Below are 24565 nucleotides of genomic sequence, written 5' to 3' on the forward strand. Positions count from 1 at the left end.
ATCACACGATACATACACTCTATCCAGTCTAGCGTGACTGACTCCTTGAAAATGTTTAAATTGCACCTCCCGTCCTCCCTCTAGACATTCACACACATCCACTAACCCACTAGTATTTATTATTTCCTGCAGCACAGCCGTGCTCTCGTCACAAAATGGCCGATTACTAATCTTATCTCGCGTGGATAAGACGCAATTAAAATCCCCTAGTACGACAAGACGCTTGTCTGTCAACAGATGCTGCCTAGTGTTATTATAAAATTCAGCCCTTTCTCTAACTTCATTCGGCGCGTACAAGCACACTATTCGCCACTCTTCACCACTGAATACTACATCGCATACAACGAGTCGCCCTGACAAGCCAGAGCACACCTCTCGCACTCCAAGCCCCGGCAACTTTTTCACCAATAACATGCAGCCAGCAGAAAAGCCAACTGCGTGGCTGACGCACACATAATACCGCGACGTGAAACGTTGCACCATGCCCCCGGTCTCCTCCTCCCCCTCTATCTTTGTCTCCTGAACCGCTAAGACGTCTACGTCTAGATCTGTTAGCAGGCGGTGCACCTGACTCTGCCGTCTTTTACTCGAAAGACCGCGGACGTTTAGGGTAGCTAGGTTCAGAGAAGACATTTCCCCGTGAAGAAATAGAAACCGGGGGCATAATATTCACCGCTCACATCCAGCGCGTCGCTAAGCGACGCGTTTGGGCCCCGGGTCGTCGAGCTGTTTTTGAGACGCTCCCGACGCCTCTACACTTCCTGCGTTCCACCGCGACGCTTGGCTTAAGCCGCGTCGTCGAGCGGCGTCCCGGCGTTGTCTTCATCGGTGGCTCGTCGGCCTGAACTGCAGGGTCGCTGACGCCACACTCGGCAACGTCGATGTGGCACCGTTTGGTGACCGGGTTCCCGAGCACGTCCATGGCGTCGGGCGCGTAGTTGACCGTTGCCTGGGCGTTCGTTCGGGTGCCACCGTCTTTCGACAGGTCTTCCGTGGGACCCGGAGCTTGCTCCGGCACGTCGTTGTCTCCTCCGCCTGCTGCCGCTATGGCCTCGCAAGCGTTTGTTGACGTGGTGGCCTCTTCCTCCGTCTTTTCCTGATCCCCCGTGCCCTTGGCTGCTTCCTCGGCCTCCTCGGCATCCATGAGGTGTTCGGACTCATCGTCGTGACCAGGTGGCCCAACCGCGCTCGCGTACGACCTCGTGCACTGGGCCTCAGCATGGCCAAAGCGTCGACACAAGGAACACCGAGGCACCTTGCACTCCCGTCTCACGTGCCCTTCGCCGTTGCAGCGAAGGCACAGCATGGGCCGGCCGGGCACCACGATGAGAGGCAGTTCTCCGGCAACACGAATTTGGTGAGGTAGGTCACCGATCTTGACTCCTGACTTGAGCTTGAGCAGCACAGTCCTCGTAGTAGAAGTCTTTTCGTTCACGCCGGCGACCCGCCAGCGTTCCCTCGTAACCTCGCTGACTCTGCCGTAGGGCACGAACGCTGAACGGATGTCCTCGTCCGCCACCCCGTGCAAAAGCCAGTGGAGCTTCAGCTTCACCTCCTGATTCTGTGGGTCGATGACGAGGCAGCGACGCCCCTTCACCTGCAGCTCCGTCGTGGTCAGCATTTTCTTTGTCGTTTCTGCACTCCTAAAAGTCACAGCCCAAACATGATTGATTTGATAGGCACCCAAGGAAATTACCTCGGGCAGTGCACCAAGTTTGGCCATAGCGTCCCTGAAGTCTTCGACTCGGTACGGTCGTCCCTTTACATCGGCGTGAAGGAACACGGTGTTGAGCACAATGCGTCCGGTAGGCAGCGTTGGCAAGATAATCTGAAAATCCTGGTTTTCCTTTCCTTCGGTCCTGTTTCCACGGTCGGCGTCGACCGCTGTTGCCGCTCGAAACGAGCTCATGATTTCACGACCGTTCGCCACGGTGACCGGAAGTGGAATGACTGGGCTACGACCACGAGTTAGTACCCGAGGGTCAAACGGCTTACTCTCTCGCCTGTAACGGTGCGGAGTGCATTAGGTGCTCCCAATGCCCTTCCGCGTCCACCCGTGAGCACACCACCATCAAGCGATTTAGGGAATAATCAAGGTGCAACTCACGGCTCAAATCGAATGACGGTCGGGGCGCAAATCGGATGGCACTCGGGGCGCAACTTGGATGTCATTTCGAGTCCCCGTACTCCGCACCCTCGCCATCATCCATGGAGTGAAGATGCTGCCACTTTTTTTCACAGCGCTGCAATAGTGGCATCCTTAATGTCTACAAAGGTGTTACAAAGACACGATTTCCGGACCTTTTGGGTGACCGTGAAAATTGGGAGGTTGAGGGCCGCCATATGCTGTACTGATGAATATTTTCGCGATTGTGAGAACCGCTCTAACGCTTCTCAGTAGAACTATGGCAAATATTTTGCGTTTGCGTTCTCTGGGACGACATTCTTACATTTGTTGGGTGCTTTTTTTTTTGCTTCTTCGCGTGGTGCCATCGCTCCTTTGCATCACACCCCTTGCACGGGTAAAACAGCCGTGGAAAATTCGAAAAGCAAATTAAAATTAGTGCAATTAGTCGCTATGCACTGGGTTTTATTTCTTTCAAGGAGACCATTTCTTCTCATAATCTAGACTTCCCTTTGTTTTTGAGACGCTGCTGATAATTCTCTGCTGCCATTTTTGTTGTGACACAATGTTGGTACCGGCATTAGTTACGATGGGAGAGCCGCTTTGGTGTGATGGCGTCAGTTGCGGGCACGGTTGGCGACGGTCTGCCGAGCATTCTACCACCGACTGAGCGTAGAATGAACTTCACTGCACAGGCGCGGCGCCTATTGAATTCGCAGATTTTTTCTTTTGTCACGGCCTTAGTATCATTGTCCTTCCTTCCACATTTCAGTTGGTGCTGCGCGTATTCCGAATTTAGGCCAGCCTTGGTATCTGCCTGTTTGAGTCGTAGCTTCGGGATGGCAGCGATGACGTATTTCTGTGGACGCTTGATGAGTACGGCTGATAGCGGACGGCTATAGTAGGCACGGGGAAATCGAAAAATGAGCCTAATAACGCCATCGCGTTAGTAAGCGTCATTAAATGCAAAGTAACGTGGGCATACAGAACTATACTAGTTGTGTGCTCGTTGTTGCCCATACAATGCGTTTTGATTCTGTCTCTTCCCGTAAGTATTTCAGGCTCGGTTCGTATATATCAGCCAACTTGAGAAGAACGTGAGCGAAGTGGCGTGCTGTGGCACAGTATAGACAGCGCAGCCTAACAACAAAGGACGCCCTTTGCCTCCTCCTTTCGTCGCTATACTGCGCTATATGTACTGCGCGATTAGGCCAGGGGCCGGACACTTCGGCTAGTTTCGGTATCGCAAAATAAAGTGCCGCCATGACGCTGGTAGCCAAGCGAAAATTCAGCAACTTTTGCATATGTAGCTTTATCTTTTCAACATAAGCAGAAATAAATTAAAGGGATTCCATTATGCGTAGAAATAAATTGTGTTCTTGACTATTTCCTTATTTGGCAGCCTATTTATTTATTTAGTCGCTTCATTCGTCGTGCCGACAACCGGCGCTTTCGCTCTTATCCCTTGTGTTATCTCTTCTGCTGCCAACCTGTCCGTCTGCTCCTGCCGATTTCACTGTGTGCACGCGTAAAAGTTTTGTAGTATGCCTAGAAGGTGAAAATTTTGGTGCCAGCAAGTGCGAACGGGCTCAAAATGTCAGAGAAACTGAGAAAAGGACACAACGCGTGCTTGGATGCTGTGCGGTGCGACAACTCTGGAAGGAATAGCACAGCGAATTATTTCCGCGTCCCAGCGGACGGCAGGTCAGCACACTTTTTATTCAAAGTTATGAAGAAGCAAGCGCTATCCTTATCAAAAAAGCTGCAGGGCGAACCGAAAAATCTTCTGCTGTTGCTTTACAGTGAATTTCTTTTTGTTTGGTACAACGCATTTGTCAGTAATGTCGTAAGCTTGTGACGCTGCTTGTCGACAGTTTCTCATGAACCGATTGATGCCAGTGGACACGCAGACGGAAATTTCGCTTCGGTATCGGTTTGGTGAGCGGTTGCTCTTCATTTTCTTTCCGCCAGAGAAAAGCTTGGAAAATATGTTTGCCTATAGTGTGCTTAAATGCTTCTTCGACGAACTGGTTTGGCTTTAGAGCGTTCCGACGATCAGTTTCTTATAGTTACATTACCACCTTTGAATGCTTATTAACACGAAAGAAGCCCCCAAAATTATTTACGTGGCAGCTGACCGCTTGCATTCCGTGTTACGAGAAGTTCGAGTTACCTGCGCGATGGACGAGCTGCGCTCCGCTTTTCAACCTGTGCCACGACACATTTTTTGTACCTTCAAGAGAGTGAATTGCTGGGCTAGTTGGTTAATATTGTTCAATTGTTAGTCCAGCGGTGTTGTGTGTGTGCCTCCTCTTCTCGTCCTGCGTTCTGCTCGCTGGTTTCCCCTTTTTTGTACCTTGTTTGCACTCTCAATATTCGTCTCGCTTTTACGTGTTGTTTTTTTGGTATCCATGGTGGTATTTATTCCATTTACTAGGTGTGACGTATGGCGAAATTACGCAGAAAATTCGCTAGCTATAAAAGGTCTTTTGGGCTAGCTAGTTTACGAGAATAAGAATACGGAGCGCTTGTTAATAGTGGCGAAATGAGCAGGTCATCTCACTTCATAATCATTTTATTATTCACAAACACGTGTTTTTATGAAACATCGTTTCTGCAGAATTGCATTGTGTACAGCAAATGAACGTGGCGACCTCTGCAGCAATTTTCGCTATACGATGAATTGTACGAAGATGTCTCTTATGTTTGTGTAACCGACACAGAATGCGGACATTTGTACTTACTCTGTGCTATTTAGGCTTGTATTGAACTTCCTTTGCGATACGTTGCTAATAAAATCAGTGAATAAACCACATTTCCCGCCTACTACTTTTTCTGCCCCAAACAAAATTGTCACGCTTCAGGGCGTGCTGGCTCGCGCATATTCAACTAAGAAGGATATCCAAACAAATGTTTTGTGCACGTGCTGAAAGTCCAAGAAATTAGCAAGTGAAAGTTGTCGAAAACAAGATGTGCAGCAGCAACACAATCTGAAAAGCAAAATGCAAGCGGTGTTTGTTCACGCTTGCGGCACACAAAGACAGTCGCGCTCGTTCAGCCCATAGCAGACGATAAGCGGCACGGCGTTTCCTCCTCGCGCATCAACGAAAGCGTTGCCATAGAAGCATCAGTGATTTTTTTGTTGTTTTTTGGTTTGACAGTTTGGCCTACCAAGCACCAGGGGACAAATTGGCGCTAGTGGCGCAATTATCGGTTACCTGGGGGGTATACCAGCTGACCTAGCCGTGATTAGGCAGCAACACGCAAACATTTTCTCTTCTGAATGGCGTGCTGTACCCCATAACCTGTCGTTATGTGCACTCGCAAGGCACACTTTTCTATTTTTTTCTTTCTGAAGTGAATAAGCCATATAGCGGTTATTTCAAGTGTTTGATTTCAGGTGTATCGGTGGTCAATATACGACTGGCAATAATTTAGTCATGCATGAATGTTTATCGTGGACTTCCTATAACAACGACCTACTTTAGTTGGCAATAATTTCGTGGATTCTTCTAACTGAAGAATGAAGGCAAGAGCTCGTTCGTCTTTCAGTTGGCCGGGTACTTGACATTGTGGTTGAGGCGAAGCAAAGGCCACCCGAAGCCGATCACACTGACGACACGAAACTCAATCTGTTATGGGAGCACAGCAACTCGTGCATGCTGCACTGAGAACCTGTTAAATCCGGGCAAGCAGGCGAGCCGCTCTGAGCTTGCTTGGCGCAGAAGCGTGCCCTAATTCTCGTTTTTGCTTCTGCCCCGGACATGCCTCCACTGGTTGCCGTCAGGCGCATGCGCCCAATCGCTCGCGCACTCTTTTTCAGCAACATGGTGGTCTTCAAGCCGGCATCAAATATCAATTAGGATTTTTTTTTTTTTTAAGGCTACGACTGGACCAGTAGGGAACTAGCTTCGTGCGAGGTGAAATGACTCGTGCATGTTGTGGCGTGGAAATGAACGGAAGCGCAGAAACTTGCTCCCGTCTTGCGGACTCAGCAAGCCGAAACACGATACAGGAAAGGAACGATGGGTGACTGAGCTCCTTCGCCCTACTGCCACTGGTAGCAGAGGGAACGGTGCAAGTGCCCAAGGACCACGCGCCCAATAAAAGGGGACCGAGGAGAGGATTGAAGAAGTTTATTGTAGGCAAGGCACGGCAAAACAGACGGATTCCACGCGGCCAGGAGCCGCAAGCCGGGGGCAAACCTGGAAAGGGGCAGCGAGTAAATTGGGGGGGCAGGTAGCAGAGCAACGATGGGATACAAATCCAGCGCATGTGCTTGGAAGCCCGTTGAAAATCTGTTCCCTCAGAATAGAGTGCGATGCTTGCGACGTTGAAGTCTGTTCCCTCAGTATAGAGTGCGTTGCTTTCGCTGGCCGGAACAGTCAGGAACGCAGTCGGTTGAGCGGAACTCCGTGGACAACCGGCGGCTGCAGCTGCGCAAGGGGAACGAGAAACGCGCGCAGCAAAAACTGCAGGGGACAGATGGGGGGCGTAACCACGACAACGACTCACCTGTGGGGAGAGTTGTGGCACCTGTACACGGGGGAAAGAAGGCGGACGGCATGTGTGGCTGTGCGTGTGGCGGTAACAGTAGCGGTCCCACGCCCAGCTCAATGTGGATAAAGAAAAACCGCGCGCACTGCTAACCAGCGCAAATGTGTGACGAGTGGAACGATGAAGCTAACGGAAAACGGGGCGAGAAGACGTAGCAGCAGAACCGGGCAGAAGAGCTGAAGGCAGGATCCAAGGCGGTGTTGCCGGGTTTGAAGCCGCCTGAAAAGAGCTGGAAAGAAAGGCGGCACGAGCAGTACACAAACGCTGACTGCAGCTAAGAGATGTTGCGGACGCGTCCTTTCCAAGAAGTCTAAACTGTTCAAAGTTTAAGCTTATTGTGGTGTTTAAAATAGGTGGTTGCGAGATGCAAACGTTCTGCCTCAAGCAACCACAAAGAGCTAAGTGATAAGAATTTACGAAGGATCCCCGACGTCCCCACCACCCAGCAAAAACGCTAACCACAAAGCACTTTGAACTGCATAACTACGCCAAGTTCAGAATGTGGTCAAGCAGCGCGACAAACGGGTATTCACACACAGTCATGCACTAAAACGACGAAATGCGAGGGTTGTCGCGGAAACAAAGGCGGCAATTGTAGGGTCTGCGATGAGCGGTATCGCGACGTGACGTTAGCGGTAACGTCTTCGCGTGAACGCGTACCTGAAAAGAATAGCCGCAAAGCTAAGCAGAGTGTCGCTGCGCTTCCGCGTACAGAAACAGTTAAAGCCAATAGCTCTCTCATGCGGAGAGCTCAAGTGAACGAGTGAGTGGCTAACGCGGCCACAAGAATTTGGAAAAGCGGAACGGGCGCAGCGCGACAACAGACGATTACTCGGCTTTCCAAGAACTGGGAGGAAGCAAGGGGGTGGTATCGCTTTATGAACAAAGTGAAGCTCCATTTACGAAATTATACAATTTTGGACAAGGAGCTTATAGGCGCGAAAAACGCGGCAGCCACACACAGCAAGGGCCCGACGCCCGGGGAACGGGCGCCGGCCACACTTCGGCAAAACCTTTGGCATTGCGGTGCAGGTCATACTCACGAAGCTGCGGCAGAGCGGCGCCGTTCCCCGGGCGTCACGTACGGGCTACTGCAGAGGTGTGTGCCACGCTGTCGCTCGAGCCGTCGTTTTAAGCACTGCTATCGCTACCACGTGACCGCCGAGAACGTTTTGGGCGGGTGAAAGAGCGAGTGATATGGTTCTGCGGCCGACGTTTTGTGCAGATAGCGATGCTTCTGCTATCGGCGCCTAGAAACCTTTCCATCCGGTAATCTTTAATGAGATCAGAACATGTTCTGAGCTGTGTTGCGCCAAGTACATGGCCGCTAGCACAGCCCACTGATAAAATGGCGGCTACCGGAACGGAGTTATAAAGGTCTAGAGGCATGGGCGCAGGCTTTCCAACACTGAGACTTTCTTGAAAGAAAATGAAATAAAGACGAACGCTACGCACCGAACTCGGGATGGCCATGATGAGGAGCTATGCGACTGCGGCTCACAACAAGACTCATCCCAGGGTTAGCTAGTTGAGGCCCAAGTCCTCCTTTAATGCGTGGCATTCTTTGCTGAGTACCCCCAAAGCCAGAACTCTGCATTCGTTAAAAAAATGCAGAACTCGAGGAAGAAACATATCGTTATAATAGCGTAAATGCAGATAATTGGGTCGAACAGAATTTTGAACAACCAAAAAAACCAACAAAAAATAGAAAACACATGACTGATGCGACAAAAGCAAAAGTATGCATTTTATACATCTCCTCCAAAAACCGAAGAATAAACGAAAAGAGCCAGCAAAAGAACGTTCGAAATACGAACAAAGAAATAATGAAAATGAGGAAACCGTGTAACGCCCTGCATTTCCTCAAAAATGCTTAACTGGCGGAAGGGACACATTTAAATGTCATAACAGCGTACATGCAGATAATTGGTCAAACAGAATTTCGAAAAACCTCCAAATAAGACGAATAGAAAAAGTAATTATTTTACATAAATGAACTGAAGAAATCAAAAATATGCATCTTGTGCATCTCCTCCAAAAAACGAAGATTCTACAATAAAAAATACCGCGGAAGAACGTTTGAAATACGAATAAAAAATAGCGAAAATGAGCAAACCGTGTAACGCACTGCATTTCCGCAGAAGTGCATCATTGGCGGAAATAACACTTTTAACCGTTATAACACCGTAAATATAGATAATTGGTCGAAGAGATTTTCGAAAAGAAAACACAAAAAAAGGAAAAAAAAACGGATTTTACAGAATTGAACTGACGAAATAAAAAATATGCATTATATACACGTCCTCCAGAAAACGAAGACTTCACCAACAAAGCGCGAAAAAGGACGTTGGTAATACGAATAAAAATAGCGGAAACAGACGAACCCTGCACTAGGCCTTACATTTGGCGAAGCAAGGCACTTAATCGCTATAATTGTATAAGTTTGCATCCCTGGCTAAAAGAAGCAAAAAACCTTAAGAACAATAAAATAACCCAGCGTCTTTTGCAACTCATAGCCACATATGGTTGTAAAGAACTCACACTCTGAACAAGCGGCATAATAATGCTACACATTAGTAGACAATTCTCTGAATTTCGGCATATTTTTAAATTCTGTGGACTATTATTGCATGCCGACAGGAGCCAACCTAAATAAAGATGTCGTTCGTTCGAAAAAGATTAATAAATGAAAAAGGGTGAGGCCGCGGTCAGAACAGCGATACAGGAAAGGGCGCTAAGAATCTCTGAATCCGGAGAGGCCGCCTTCGGGAATTGACCCCAGCTACGTTCAACGCACACACCTTGTCTAGTGAGGAAAGCTTATCTTTACTACTAGATGAGCGCTCGAGCATAAAATGGGATATGACAGGGTTAAGCGAAGTAAGAAAGACAAGAGAAGGCTTCATAGAGCTCACTAGTGGACCCCAAGAGAAGAAAGAACACGGGGCATTATTTTTAATCCACGGAAAAATAGCAGTAAACGTGGAGGAGTTTTTCAGCATGACCGAGAGAGTCGCGGCTGTTGTGATAAGCTAAACAAGCGATACAGGTTACAGATAGTACAGGCCTATGGACCAAAATCCAGCTATGATGACGAAGAGGTCGATATCTTCTACGAGGACGTCGAATAGGCAATGAAGGAGACCACAGTGCAGTTCACGATTGTGGTGGGAGACTTTAACGCAAAGGTCGGTAAGAAGCAAATGGGAGAAAGGTCAGTAGGAGACTTCGGAATAGACAACCGCAACAGTCGAAGAGATACCCTGGTGGAATTTGCGGAGAGAAATAACCTGAGGTTGATGAACACATTCTTCTACAAACGAAAGAACAGGAAATAGACATGGGAAAGTCCCGATGGTACAGCCAAAAACGAAATTGACTTCATTTTAAGTGACAACCAGGGTATCGTGCAAAGCGTAGATGAGCTAAGTAAGATTCGGAGCAGCGATAAAAGGATGGTTAAATTCAAGCTAAGGTTAAATATCAGAAGAGAAAGAACGAAACTCGTGAAAACTAAGACACCCCGTTTGGAATCAGTCGGCGCCAGATCGCAGGAGTTTAAAATAACTCTTCAAAACCAATTCTCGCTTCTGAAAGAGCAGAACGAGGTCAGTGTAGACAGGCTAAATGACAACCTAACATTGGCGCTCAGTGATTCAGCAGCAGCTGTGGGAGAAGGAGCGTGTAGGGAACCAACTGGCAAACTAACAAAGAAAACGAAGGAACTAACTGCCAACCACAAGGACATGAAAGTGTCAATTACGGCCGATCGGATTGAATTAGCCAAGCTGTCGAAACTGATTAACAGAAGTAGAACAAACAACGTTCGAGCATATGACATGGCAGCGATCGAGGAAACTCTTGAAATAGGGGGAAGCTTGAAAGCAACTAAGAGAAAGCTAGCCATCGGCAAATAAAGGAAGTACGCTATAGCGGAAGAACGACGAAAGGCAGACCTGGGCCATGGCTGCCCTTAGCGGGGACGACAACTTTAATGACAGGGGTGCTTTCATGACGACAATGGTAATGACTGGTTCATACCCGTCGGGAGATTCAACACCCTCCCGCGCCCGCAACGTTCGTATCCGGCCACAAGTAGAAAAGCTGTACGGACGCCGAACAATAAATCCACCATCCTAACAATTTGTTTTCCGGTCCACAATGTCAATCCTGGTGAAGCTGCCCTCAAACGCGGTCCTTTTTTGTCTCCAGCGGTGCATCCACCGTCTCGCAGCCCAGCCAAAAGCCACCAAGGTGCAGCAGCCGACATCCAAACTGGGCTCCAAGCCCGCTGCGACATCTCCAGTAGTTCAGTCAAGTAGGTATTTTGCTGAAGCTGCTGCCTTGAAAGCCTCAACCGTTCATTGTACCTGCAGCTGTCATGCATTGAGTAGGTCGGTAGATTCAAATCGGTCTTGTGCCGGTCTCGTGCTCCCGTTTTAGCATGTTCCAATTCTGCCGAGCACATTTTCCTCATGAGAACCAAGTCAGCAGCATAAGGCTCGGCTGCTTTTGGACCAGGCCTCACTGTCTGCTCGCTGTGACGAGAAAGGGTCATCAAGGGTGGTGCAGAGTTTTCATCTTCACGAACATGGAAGGGCTCGCGTTTAGGTGCACCCTATTAGACTGCTTCTACGAGCGCAGCTAGCTGGCTTCCAAGATGGTCCGGTAAGGATTCATCCTTCATAAAGTCGGGAACAAAGATGTATTCGAACACACACGGTTGGCGTTCGACCTTTTCTTTCACATCCTCGACTTGACGTTTTTTGTCGTCTGCTCGGGTTGGTGTCGCCGAACCTTCTCTGACGGCGACAGGCGCTTTATCATGTTCACCACGCTTATCCTTTCTTCGTACGCTCCAATGTGCGTCATTTCGCAAAGGTGTAGCTTCCGCTGTTACGATGGCTTGTTCCTTGACGGACACTTCGGGGACGCTTGTAGACGAAATGCTCAGGGTATTGGGCTCTATCGTATTCTCGCGTTCTCGTAGAGGCAAAACGCGCATCCGCGCGTCGCACGTCGCGTTGGACTGAACATGCAAGTTCTTGCACTGCCCTCCTGGAGCAGTTCTGCGGGCGAGCTCTTGGGCTCCCGTTATTACGAGTCAAGGTTGCGGACGTCGCGATGTGCTAGAAGCGGCAAAATGGGTTCTCGGTGGGTTTCCCCCATGTGATGGGCGTGAACGTCAAATCCTCTGGCCGCTGCATGTCGGACAAGTCGGTTTGATCACGGGACGTCGCCTGGAAATGGTTCCCAAGCCTTTGCAGCTGAGGCGACGCACTCCTAGCCGTGCTAACCTGCAGCGTTGGTTGGTCAACTTGCATGGTTGATGTATGTAAGTGGACGTGATAGAGGTTGCCTCGACGGGTTGCCGTGGGAACGCCGTTGGATATGGGGGTCAAATGTTGAAAGAAACGTAGCTGGACGGATGTGCCGCTGATGACGACGGCCATGCCTGACGACTTAGGGACTTTCAAAGCATGGCGCAGCCGCATGAGGGAACGGCATATTTCTCCTCGGCACGCCAACGCGTCGAACTAGTCCTGGTCCACTTTGTTACGTTGAAGAAGTTCTAAGATTCTCCTTTAGATCTCGTACAGTGCGGTGTCTTTGCTTGCAAGGAGGTCAATGGCAGCTTGCAATTCATGAGGAGATGGAGAAAGTTTCCAGGAGCTTATTCGCTGTCTTGAGCCGTCTCGCAGTAGCGACGCGAAGGAAGCGTTGCTGCCGGCGCAGCTTATCCATTCGACACTTACTGTCGGTCGTCACTGGACGGTCTGGGCCAGCCATGCTGACCTCCGGCTGAGGGCGGGGCTGATCAGCGGAAACAGTCAAAATCGCGGGGTTCTAGGAACCTCAAGCCGTAGAGGACGTCGGTAATCTCCTTCGTCGCGTGCGGTCATCCTCCCAGGTTTCGGCACCAAAAAATATAGCGGAAGAACGACGCAAGGCAGACCTGGGCCATGGCTGCCCTTAGCGGGGACGACAACTTTAATGACAGGGGTGCTTTCATGATGACAATAGTAATGACTGGCTCATACCCGTCGGGAGATTCAACACACGCACTCAGAGATGACCCGGGAAACATCACGCACAACTTGGACGAGATAATAAAGGCAGCAGAACGATTCTACACCAGACTGTATGCCGGAAACGTTAGACCAGGGGAAACTACTGAGAGTGCAAACTCAAACGGCGATGTCCTACTAGTAACTAAAGAGGAAGTTGGAAGGGCTCTCAGGGACATGACAATAGGAAAAGCTGAAAGAGACGACGGCATAACCGCAGATCTTTTGAAGGAGGGAGGAGATATTGTACCGGAAAAAAAAAAAAACCTTTCTGTACTATTTTCGGAATGCTTGAAGACTCAAAAAGTGACAATAGCCTGGAAAAATGCCAACATTAGTCTGATTAATTAGAAGGGAGATCCCAAGGACCTCAAGAATTACAGACCCACCAGCCTACTCTCAGTTGTTTACAAGCTATTTACCAAAGTTATTGTCAGCCGCATAGGTGACAGCCTGGATTCCCAGCAACTCAGAGAGCAGGCTCGGTTTAGGAAAGGGTACTAAACCATGGATCACATTGATGTTGTCAATCAAGTGATAGAAAAATCCGTAGAGTACACTAAACCGCTTTACATGGCATTTATAGATTACGAGAAAACGTTTGATTCCGTACTCACCGCAGCCGTGCTAAAAGGACTAAAAGACCAGGGAATAGAGGAAACCTACATAAGACTTCTAGAATGCATATGTAAGGAATGCACGGGCAGGATAACCCTCCACAAGCAAAGCGACAAATTCCCGATCCGAAAGGGAGTAAGACAGGGAGATATCACATCTCCGAAACTATTCAGAGCATGTCTGGAGGGGATATTTATAAAGCTTTACTGGGAAAACAGGATTAAAAATAAGCGGAAAATACTTGATCCTTTTGAGGTTTGCGGACGACATGGTCTTACTGAATGGGACTGCAGAACACATGTAAACGACGCTTGAGGATCTGCAATGAGAACGCACGGCTGTGGGGCTAAAAACAAATATGATTAAATCTAAAGTAATGAGGAATAATCGTGCCAAAAACGTCCCCTTCAGCTTAGGAAATGATACGTTCGAAGAAGTAAAAGAATATAACCACCTCTGACCCCTGACCCCAACCACGAGAGAGAAATCCGGCGCAAAATAGTTATGGGTTGGGGAGCACTCGGTAAGCACACCTTAATAATAAAAAGTAAGCTACCTCTGTCACTCAAAACAAAATTTACAACCAGTGCATACTGGCGCTGATGACATACGGAGCTGAAACTTGGCGCCTTACTAAAAAAACTAGAAAGCAAACTTAGGTCAGTTTAACGGGCCATGGAACGAATAATGTTAGGAGCAACACTCAGGGACAGGAAACGAGCAACCTGGATCAGAGAACAAACTTGAAGATATCATAGTTCAAATAAAGAAAAAGAAATGGGCTTGGGTTAGGGCTAGGGTAACAGAGTGGATACCAAGAGGCGGGCCTAGAAGAACGGGAAGGCCATTATTACGATGGAGCGATGAAATACGGAACTTCGGAGGTGAACTCTGGACTCGAGCAGCGCATGACAGGAGCACTAGGAAGTCAATGGGAGCCTGCCTTCGTCCTGCAGTGGACCTGAGTAGGCTGTTGCCGATGATGATGAAATAGAAAAGGAGGGTTTAGGGAAGGGAAAGAAAGGAAGGAGGGGTGGATGTCCTGCTATCCTGGTACACCAAGGCCTGCCGCCGCGGCCTTGACTCGATTGATCTTCAAGCCGGCCGCTGTGCAGCAAGCCCTCCCATCTCTCTAGGGAAGGGGGTTTGACGCATATCCATACGAGGTGAGTGGTAGTGTTGGGTGTGTCTGGCCAGTGGTGGAAGAAGTGTGGATATGGGGTGCAACAGATGTGACGGTAGGTATGATCGTAATAGGTATGTGTTTGAAGTCTTCGCCATGTGCACTAAATAATTTCGTGAGGGTAGAGCAATTTCTATTAACGACTTACCAAACTTCGTTACTTTCGGAGTCAGGGTTATCGCGGATAGCTGTATTACTTATCGTAAAATAACCTGCGTGACTGGTCGACCAGCTGGTCCTCAAAACAGCTCGCCAGGGATAAAGTGGTAAGAGTGCTCATTCAATATTGTGGCGGTTATCTGTCTGTATGTCGTCGTGTTAAATTGCCCGTTTGAAGGGTACCCCAGGGTGACCATGGGAAGCTCAGCTGGGAAGCTCTGTGGGAACTTGGCCGCTTATAAATATCGCGATCGTTTTCACGCCGATATCTGACACTTCCCAATAGTTATCTTTCAGAACGAGGATTACTTCTCAAAGTAGAACAGCTAGGGCGTATACAGCTTTGCTGTTTGGGCTGACGTCCACGCAACGGATTGTCTTGTCGGTGGGTGCTGGTGCACTCTAGCTAGGTTTCAAGTAAAATATTACGCTACACAGTCTCTTGGTGCGTGTATTTGAGGCTTTGCAGCTGATTGGGCGCATGAACCGTTAGCATTTGAACTATCGGGTTGGAAGTTCCTATCCGTAATAAGGTTTTATTGCTAGTACATATTGGTAGTCCCACGGTAACCTTCGTGGTTTCTGTTATTAACGCTTCGAGCTATGGCTTTTTGCGCATCTTATCAGAGGCGGAAGTGACTAGGTAGGTAGTACCTCAGCCATGGAATCAGCAGCACGTGTGTTTAGAGCGGGTCGTTACGCATTACCAGTGAGTCGTGACCACTGTAGATTTTATTTGTTGGTCAAACCGAGTGCCAAGCCTCCTCATTCACCCCAAATCTGCTTTACTGGTTAGCTATTCATCACTCAGGCTCTTCTGCGGTCAAGCAGGCAAACGAGAGTTGTCCTCGGTGTTTGAAATGTTAACAGTGGCTACTGAACAGCGCTGAGGAAGAGCGCGCGCACGCAGTGCCCTCGGTGTGGTCCCAGTGGCCGGGGCGTGTGCTACAGCGCGGACGTGTGCTGCACCAGCACCAGCTGCGTCATCAACGACCCCCTGCACGTGTTGCCGTGCCGAGCCGAGAATCTGCGAAGCCACCTCTGCCTGGTGCCTGGAAAGCAATGCGGAAACTACGGACGCTGTGCCAAGTCAGGATTCTGCTGCGGAGCAGGTAAGGCTTGTCACCCGGTACATTGCCATTGCTTCCCACCTTGTGAGCAGCCCGCAGAACAGAAGGCGGGCCCGTTAGGAGCCGTCGGTTCATTAAAGCGAACAGAAAATGAACGGCAAAAGTCTAGTTCGGTGAATTGTCTACAATGCGTAGCATTCTCATTGCACTTGTCTAAAATGTGAGTCCTTTACAGCCAAATATTGCTATGAGTAGCGCAAGGCGTTGGATTGTTTTATCCTTTTCAATTTTCTTTATTTTATTCTCGCCAATGATGTAATTTTTTTTCATTATGGCGATGAAGTGCATTTGATTGATTTAATTGATTATGAGGTTTAACGCGCCGGCGCTGTGCAGACGATCAGGAGCGCCGTAGTGGATTAATTTTGTGACCACCTGGGGTTCTTTAACGTGCACCGAAATCTCGAACACACTGCTTTTTTCGCTTTTCACCTCCATCAGAAAAGCGGCCGCCGTGGCTGGGAATCGAACCCGCGTCTTTGCGCTCAGCAGCACGACGTCTTAGGCACTGAGCCGTGCACCGCGGCGGGTGATGACGTTCATTTATTTGTGAAAATGCAAGGCGAAGTACAAAGTTGATTCGTTTACGCTTTTTTAGTGCGCAGCACTTAAAAGTCCGCCACTGTGGTTTGGCGGCGTCGCCGGCTTTCTCACTGAGCGAATGAAGGGAACCCCGAAGACAAAAGGAAAACGGAGGGGGAAAGTGTGGCGAAAGTGTGAGGGGGCGGACGGTATGCCAAGACGGTGTGAGGCCGCTGCCGGCGGCGACGCGCTACGAAACAACCGAGAGAACGAAGAAGCTACCGAATATGAGCCCGCAGGAAAGCGGATTATGAAAGAATGGCGAAAGGGGGAGGGAGAGGGCAGTATGTCGAAGCCGCGCAGCATAAGCCCAGCACGCGCTGCATGATACACGTACAGTCGTCAAAAGTGTTAACAAGAGCGAAGAAGCGGGTGCCAGTCCATGCACGGAGCGGATGGTTACGATAGTAACCGGCGCATCTTCGGCAGGTGATAATCGGTGCTCCCCAGGCTTACTTTCTGCACTAGGCAGCTTCAGCGCATGCGCACGACCTGGCTGATTACCTGGCGTGGTATAACAAGCTGCCGCTCTGCAGGCACACGAGCTGGCACCTTGTTTATTGTTGCTGTTCACACTTTTGATGACTGTAGATCGGTCCTTCCGCGTTCTCCTCGTTGCGTGGCTCATCCGAACCATGTGAAATTTGCGCCGGAGGCTCAAACACAATTTACAACAACATGCTCGGCGGCGGCGATGCGCTGCGAGATGACGGCAGAGTAACGCGCGCCGCCGTGCGTTCGCTGATCACGCGATCACTTCCTGAGACGCAGCAGCAATGTGCCGTGACCGAGAACACTGCAGTTTGCGCTGCGCACAAATTTCGCATTAAGAAGTATAGTAATCGTCAGCAATTTTTTATTCATATTTCAAATGTTTTTGCCGACTATTTGGTTTATTCTTTGGTTTTCAGGGCAGATGTATATGATTTTGTCAGGTCATTTTGTTAAAATTGTATTTTTTCTCTTTTTTTTAATTCTTGGTTTTTCAAAATTATTTTAAATTCAAAATTCAAAAAATTCAAATCGCCTTTTACGTTATTATAACAATCACAGGAGAGTCTTCCGCAAAATCTGCATTTTTGTAGAAATGCAGGGGGTTACACGGTCCTGGCTACGGGGGTGCTCGGCAAAGAATGCTACACATTAAAAACCCGTGCTAGTTCGCTTTGACACTTATGCGCACGACTGAACAACAATCTCTGCATCTAAGGGGCTCATTTCACGGTGGCCCTATCTAAAATTTTGACTGTTAACATTCACGAGCATTGTGGGGAAGGAGGCCCGCGGGAGTTTTATTTATGCGTACCTTGGTGAAAAGACGAAGGTTTATCTTGGGCTAACTGTAGACCGGAAAATTTTGGTCTGTCTGTCTGTCTGTCTGTCTGTCTGTCTGTCTGTCTGTCTGTCTGTCTGTCTGTCTGTCTGTCCGCCTGTCTGTCTGTCTGTCTGTCTGTCTGTCTCTCTCTCTGTCTGTCGTTTGATCAATCACACGGAGAAAAAAAAAAGCGGGTGGAAAAAACGCTTTAACACGAGGTATACATTTGGCGAAGACCACTCCAAACTACTAAAACATGCTCCCCTGGCTCATCATGTTCGCGTTATTCTGGGCAAAGGAAACATCAGGATTATTTCAGGCAAAGTACTAGTACATAACCGAGAGTAGCAGAGTTTTTTAAAATTAAGAACCCACATAAGATTGGTTTCCCCTATAGCAAATAAAAAAACGCGTTAAAATGGTGTTGGAGAGAAGCGAGATAAAAGTGAATGCGGAAGCAAAAGCTGTCCGTTCGAGCTGTTCCAAGCAGAACAGCAAAGGGCCCCAACAGGTGACGGTCGCGGGAAAATTGAGTTGAATTGGGCAAACTTCCATGCATTCATGACGAGAGGGGGGCGAAAGGGGCAGAGAGAAAGGGGATACCGTTCCAGAGGCGACAGAAGACTATCGTCTTTCGGCGATATTTACAGCGAAGAAAGCAAGCAGATGCGCGGCACATTTCTTTAATACAAATAGATTCTCACACTGGCATTTTGAAGTAGCACCGTTCATGCATACATGCACAATACTTTCCAGCCCTAGTTACAAGAACACTTCATCAGTGTACAGGACAACGCAAAGCGATCTGTTCTTATTGTGAGCTTGTAGACCTCCTCGGCACCGATCTAACTGTAACGCCTCTGGATCCGACGTTACAAAAAAACATACCTGCTTGGAAAAATGTTCGTTAGCTGTGCTTGCATTTTTTGTCATGTTTAAACCATCGGTGTTACACATGGGAATGTTTAGTGTCACTATATGCAGGTTAAGTAAATGTTTATTTAGTGGCTCTAGGGATATCCTAAAACGTTCGGCGAATGCGGGCTAAGCACCAGTTCCGAGTGTATACAGGCTCCAAAAGGTCGCGAGGTCTTCCACGCAGCGTGCGGGCACTTATTGCGCAGCACAAAATTTGAGTGAGTATTCCCGCTCTTCCATTCATCAGCGCTACCCAATACTTTTGATGGCTTTGTATAGCACAGACCTTGATGAAGTATCGTTTCTTCATAAGACTGCACGATTTGGGCGTGCAGTCAGAACTTGTCATCGATGGGCCAAAAGTCTTGTGCGGCGTTCTGTATCAAAGTACAAAATGAAAAAAAAAAGAAACAATATTTTTTTCAGATTCATGCAATGCGGTAATTTTGTAGCTGCCAGATGTTCTGCTTATCAAAGCCGTTTATCAAATATTCCATTAGAAAAACCAGAGAATGGTCTATTTTGTAAAATGTGGAAATAATCTTGCTGCACTTGTTTTAATAACCCACTGAACACTCCGCCAAGGATTTCCTGCAAGATGTGGAATTAAATCGTGAAGATGACCTCAATGTAACAAAATAGCCTGGGGATTTTACAAGCACGTACGAATATTTCAAATTTTTATGCCTCATGAAGGGCCGGCTCTTCAAAATTAGTTTTGATCGTTGTTGTAATGGGTAATTTCTACATTCGAAGACACTCCTGGGGTTCAGCTTCACCGAAGTTCCCTCGATTGACCAATCAATGCAGCCAACAATGGAATATCGGCGAATTACGATGCCCAGCACACGATTTGCCAGAAAAGTTTCGTCAGCAGCGTGGGGTCACGCTATGCGTCGCCACACCGCGTTGTCGCCACTGCACTGCACTGGGCAGAGCGACAACGTAGATAACATGCGAATAATTAGTCAACTATGCTGGTCGAAAAGCATGGCTCACAAAATGGCCGACTTCGCAACATATTAAAAAAAGTCAAGCATTTCCCAAGTAAGAGGGAAGATGGCAAAGTACGAATGCCCGAGTTTGCCCGAAGTTACCCGAAGTTACCCGATTTGATCCGGAGGGGCGCTATGTTAAAGTCTTTGGCATTCGCACGTTACGTACCTCTCACTTGGGAAATGCTTGGGAAAGCGCCCTCGAGCGTCGGAATGCGGAGCCGACGAGCGAGCGCCCTCACGCGGACGGAACGCGAAGCGAACCGGCACAGCGGCGCGCCGCCCGCAGCTAAGCCGAGCAGGAGACCGTTGCTACGCCGAGACCGTTGCTACGCACGCTCTCTCTCCTCCTCCGCGCCGTTGCTAGGGGAGAGGGGGAGCGCGGACGGCGGGAGAGACGCGCGCGAAGGCGAAGTACCGGCGAGGGGGAGATGTCACGCGAGGGGGAGAGGCACGCGCCGAGGATGAGTGCAAACCTAGCGGGGGGAGAGGCGCGCCAGCTGCAGAGCACGTGATGTCACGGCGCGAGGGGGAGGGGGGAGCAGACGGCAAAGGCGCCAGCGCGCGGTCACGTGGAGTGTGACGTCACGGCGCGAGGAGCGGTGCGGAGCCGGTGCGGGGCGCGCGCAGCCACGGCGCGGGAGGGCGGAGCGCGCGCAGTCACGTGGGGTGTGACGTCGCTGCGCCGTTGCTACAGACGCTCCCCTCCGCTCCTCGCGCCGTTGCTAGGGGAGAGGAGGAGGCGCACTGCGGACGGCGGAAGGTTCGGGGTCGCTTATAAAGTACATTCGTACTTAAAAAGCAGGTCAAGGAATGCTCGGAGTGGCGGCATTTGGAATGATAATTGGGTGGATTTAAGCGCTACGTGGGGTTCGAACTGTAGTCCCTCGGAATTCGAGACGAGGACGGAACCCCTGGACCACCACAGCTCATTTTTGTTTCTTTATTACATTGGAGAATGCACTCAGACGTGACAGTACAAGGAATGCATAGTCAAGCAAACAAAAGAATAGACTGAAGTTATGAGAAGCATATATACATCAAAATTCAGGCAAAAAAAAAAAACACAAGCGTTCAAGAGGGAACCTGTCAGGTGGTTGGTCAAGTGAATTATACAGACTATGTAAAAATCCCACAGTTTCTTGGAAATATGACTTAGTTGATCTTGGTGGCTCAGCATGCCTATCACATAGCGACATCGCCACAGACCGTACAAACCAATCAACACAAACATGTCATAAGGCGGCTCGCCAGGATAGTCGAATGGCGAAAATCGGATAGAGAAAGGCGTAATATCCATGTCTTTTCTGAGCGTTCACTGTAAAATGTCCCAGAAAAAGACAGCATCTCTGCAATCTACAAAACAGTGATCAATTGTCTCTGGTCGAGAACAGAGCCGACAGTCTGTCGACCAAGCCATAAGCAGACCCCGGTCTTTCAGCGAAGTTTTAACAGGGAGATGTTAAAACATTTTTCTTTAAATTACACACTGACCACCACAGCTGAGAAATTCGAGCCGACTAAAAGTAAACCTAGAAAATAGGTTGTGGCCTTCGACTTAAAAATGTGTGTTTGATACGTGTGTGTTAGATACAACTGCAGGAGAAGTTTGAGCATGGATCACAGCATGTTCCCACTAATAGCGTGCATGTGCGGCTAACGAGAGCGGCTGGCGAAGCCTCTCAGTAACGGAAAGAGGAAGGAAATGTCCCGAAAAAAAAAAAAAAAGGGGCCGGCCATGATAATGAGAGCACATATACGCGTACCATCGAACACGGGCCACTGTAGGTCCCACGTCGTTACCGCGCGTAGTATAAACGCGCTGTCTTCAACCAGGCGCAGGTTCTAAAGATATCATCGGTGCGGTGCAAGCGGCGACGGTCCTTGAATCGCATACATCCGCAGCAGCCATGAAACACGGCGGCGTACACAATATATGCATATCCGTCAAAGCGCACTGTGTGAAACAGGAAGGCACGGAACGGCTGGTGCAGGATTTCGTCCTCGCACCACGCATTGTGTATGTCGCTACATATATACGCAGTCCTGAAGCCGGGAGAACGCAAGAAGCTAGACACGCTAATCCGGAAAACGTTAAGCGAGCCTTCGGTCTACCAATGAGCACGTTCACAGAAAAACTACTCGCGCTAGGAGGACTCCACAATATCGTGGATGAGCTCACCGAGCCTTGATCGCACATCCCAAGAACAACGCCTGGTTACCACCGCGGCCTGTCAGAAATTGCTCATTCGAGTTGGGTACTCAGTCCCACAACAGTCATGCCCCAAGACGGAAGGCATACCAAGCAACACCCGAGACAAAATACGAGTGGCACCCGTGTCCCGTAACATGCACCCGCAGTATCACGAAGGCAGAAGGTAAGCCCGAGCCCAAGCGCAACAACGAATGACGGCTCGAACGATCAAGCGGTCTACGCAGACCAAGGAGGTTAAAAAAAATTTGACGCAGACGCGGTATATTACGCTCGTGCGCATGCCATGACGGCCGTTGGCCAGACGTGAAGACGCCCTGGCGTGTCTCACACTCCGACACACTACCACGTTGGAAGCGGAAGAAACGGCCACAGCACTGGCTATCGCGCACACCGACGCAACTACCATCATCACAGATTCTCAAGGGGCGTGTAGATCCCTCACCACGGAAGGCTTTCCACTACCGCACTGACGCTCCTCCGACAACAGCCAACCGAGCGAACAGTCACCATCGTCTGGACACCTGCTCACTCCAGTCTCCGCGGGAACATCGTCGCCCGCATGAGTGCCCGAGAACTCGCCGGCCAGGCCCCACGGTACGTTCAGCAGACGTTGAACCAACCGCTACTTACATACCTGGCCGTAACCCAACACTATGGACTCGCCCGCAAAGAGAGTCCAGGCCCCCCTTCCATCGCGAAAGAGCAAGAGACAGTGCTCAGAGAGAGACAGACTAGCAAATTTCGTCATTCCACCCATTTACACGCCATTTTTTCTGTTCTTTACACGTCCGCCTGTCCACACTGTGGAGAGCCTGCCACACCTTATAATGGAGTAGGCCTGTCAACGCAACACCGCAATTTAGACTATCATCTACCCCAGGTACGAGCAGTGGGAGAAAGAGCTGACCAGCTCTCGCCTTGAAAAACAGCTACGGATGGTGCATCGGGCGACGACGGCAGCAAGATCAACCGGGATCCTGGACTAGGACTGCGCCCACCGCGGGCAATGCTCCTCCTCCTCCTCCTCCTCCAACAATTCAACACTAACGCTTTCGCATTTACTACATCCCGAGGAGGGCTAAGGAATCCTAAAACTTTTCGAGTTAAATGGTATGCAAGTAGCTTTCATTCCCAAATTCGCTTTGTGAACGGCAAGGTCACTCCAGTGCCATGTGGTGAAGCCACGTGATTGCCTTATAATTGGTACGAGTGGAAAGCAGAAATAGAAAAATGTGTTCAACCAATGTTTTCGCTCCAACACATCTGAATGCATTGCACATCATTCTTCATTATCTCTGTAACAGAATGACGTCGTGGTGCATTAACCGGGAACTGCACCAGACTAAACCAGATGGAATCTGTACAAAAGAAAGCCGTTCGCTTTACCTGTCGCCGCTTTGATTCAGAATTTTCGCCCGCTAATGCATGTCATTTCTTGGGGCTAACATCACTAGCTGTGCGCCGCAATACCGAATCACTGAAGTTTCTTCATCATGTTATCAACTCGCACTGTCATCTTTCTGAGAATCCTTACGTCATCCTCGCTGAACCGTCCACTACGCGTTATTTTCACTCCCTCAACGTTACGCCGTATTTTGCCCGCACTAATATTTTCAAGTATAGTATATTTCCCCATGCTATAGGAAAATGTAATTCTCTCCCCGGCTCAACCCGCGCTCTTCCATTTGATGAATTTCTGTACGAAGTTGACAGTCATTTAATATTATTGTATAACGCTGTTTCTGAGCTCACCTTGTTTTTTTGACCCACTCCTGCGATAGCCCGATTGGGCTGCAGTATGTAAAAATAAATAAAGGAATAAATAAATGTGATTCGCGAAGCTTACGTTGTATTACGCGAACTTTGCGCAGATGGATGCAAGAGGGACGATTCGTGCTCAAGGGACGTAGGCACCGACCAGTTTGGGACGGGCGTCGACATGCTCGGGTACGGAGTATCCAGAAGGTAACTTGCGGGCCACCGGGACTCTTCGCTACGCCCGCATCTGTACCGCTACCACAACGTGGCCGCGACTATTCTCTCTGAAATAAGGGGAGTAATAAATTTTGTCGCACTTCCTTGGCATTTTGTGATCTCTTAGAAGGCTAACGTGGCTCTGACTATGGTAAGAATATGGGTGCTCAAATCTGCGCACTGCAGCATGTGTTGCCCCATTGCTGGACTGAGAGAGAGAAAAAAAAATTATCTAAACAGCCCTAGTCCGGACCACTGATCTCCACTAGAGTTGCTGGATGGCGCGTCGAGCTCTCCGGCGCGCGGCCGCCGGAAGTTCGAGTGCTCGTCCCGGAAGTCGGGCAAATGGCCGCCGTTCCAGCATAGCGCATGCTACGTATGGGCTGGTTTCGCGCGCATTCCGCCAAAAATGCCTGCTTGTTGCGCCTTCAACTGCTCAAGCAGACCAGAGAAATCGTCTGGGAAGACGTTCCACTTGGAAGTATTACAATATTCTGTACAACGTGCGCGATACGCAGCGAAACGCAAATGTCAAATCAGTGTCGTTTTTAAGCTGTGGCTCTTGTTACGCAGATTCCCTCGCTCTAAGCCGGATTTATACCGGCGTTGGGTGGCAAATTAAGAAGGGACAAATGGGCTCCATCCCCAGGCAGCACGCTCTGCAGTGACCATTTTACTGACAACTGTTTTGACAGCACGGGCGCACGAACTCGGCTACAGCATGAC

At 49.2% G+C, this 24565-nt stretch overlaps 1 protein-coding gene across 2 annotated transcripts in view; it reads left to right on the forward strand.

Annotated features, from left to right (window-relative positions):
* Positions 1-23943, forward strand: part of LOC144173472 (oxytocin-neurophysin 1-like) — a 41105-nt gene extending 17162 nt beyond the window's left edge. For both annotated transcript variants that reach the window (XM_077701881.1, XM_077701887.1), the window contains exons 3-4: positions 15621-15822; positions 23737-23943. In XM_077701881.1, the coding sequence (XP_077558007.1) occupies positions 15621-15822; positions 23737-23834 (300 nt within the window). In that variant the 3' untranslated portion in view covers positions 23835-23943. The remainder of the gene's footprint in view (positions 1-15620; positions 15823-23736) is intronic.
* Positions 23944-24565: the final 622 nt, after the last annotated feature.

This window comes from Haemaphysalis longicornis, unplaced genomic scaffold (assembly GCF_048455015.1).
Source record: "Haemaphysalis longicornis isolate Haplotype H1 unplaced genomic scaffold, Haemaphysalis longicornis Haplotype H1 scaffold_1, whole genome shotgun sequence".
NCBI classification, from domain to species: domain Eukaryota; kingdom Metazoa; phylum Arthropoda; class Arachnida; order Ixodida; family Ixodidae; genus Haemaphysalis; species Haemaphysalis longicornis.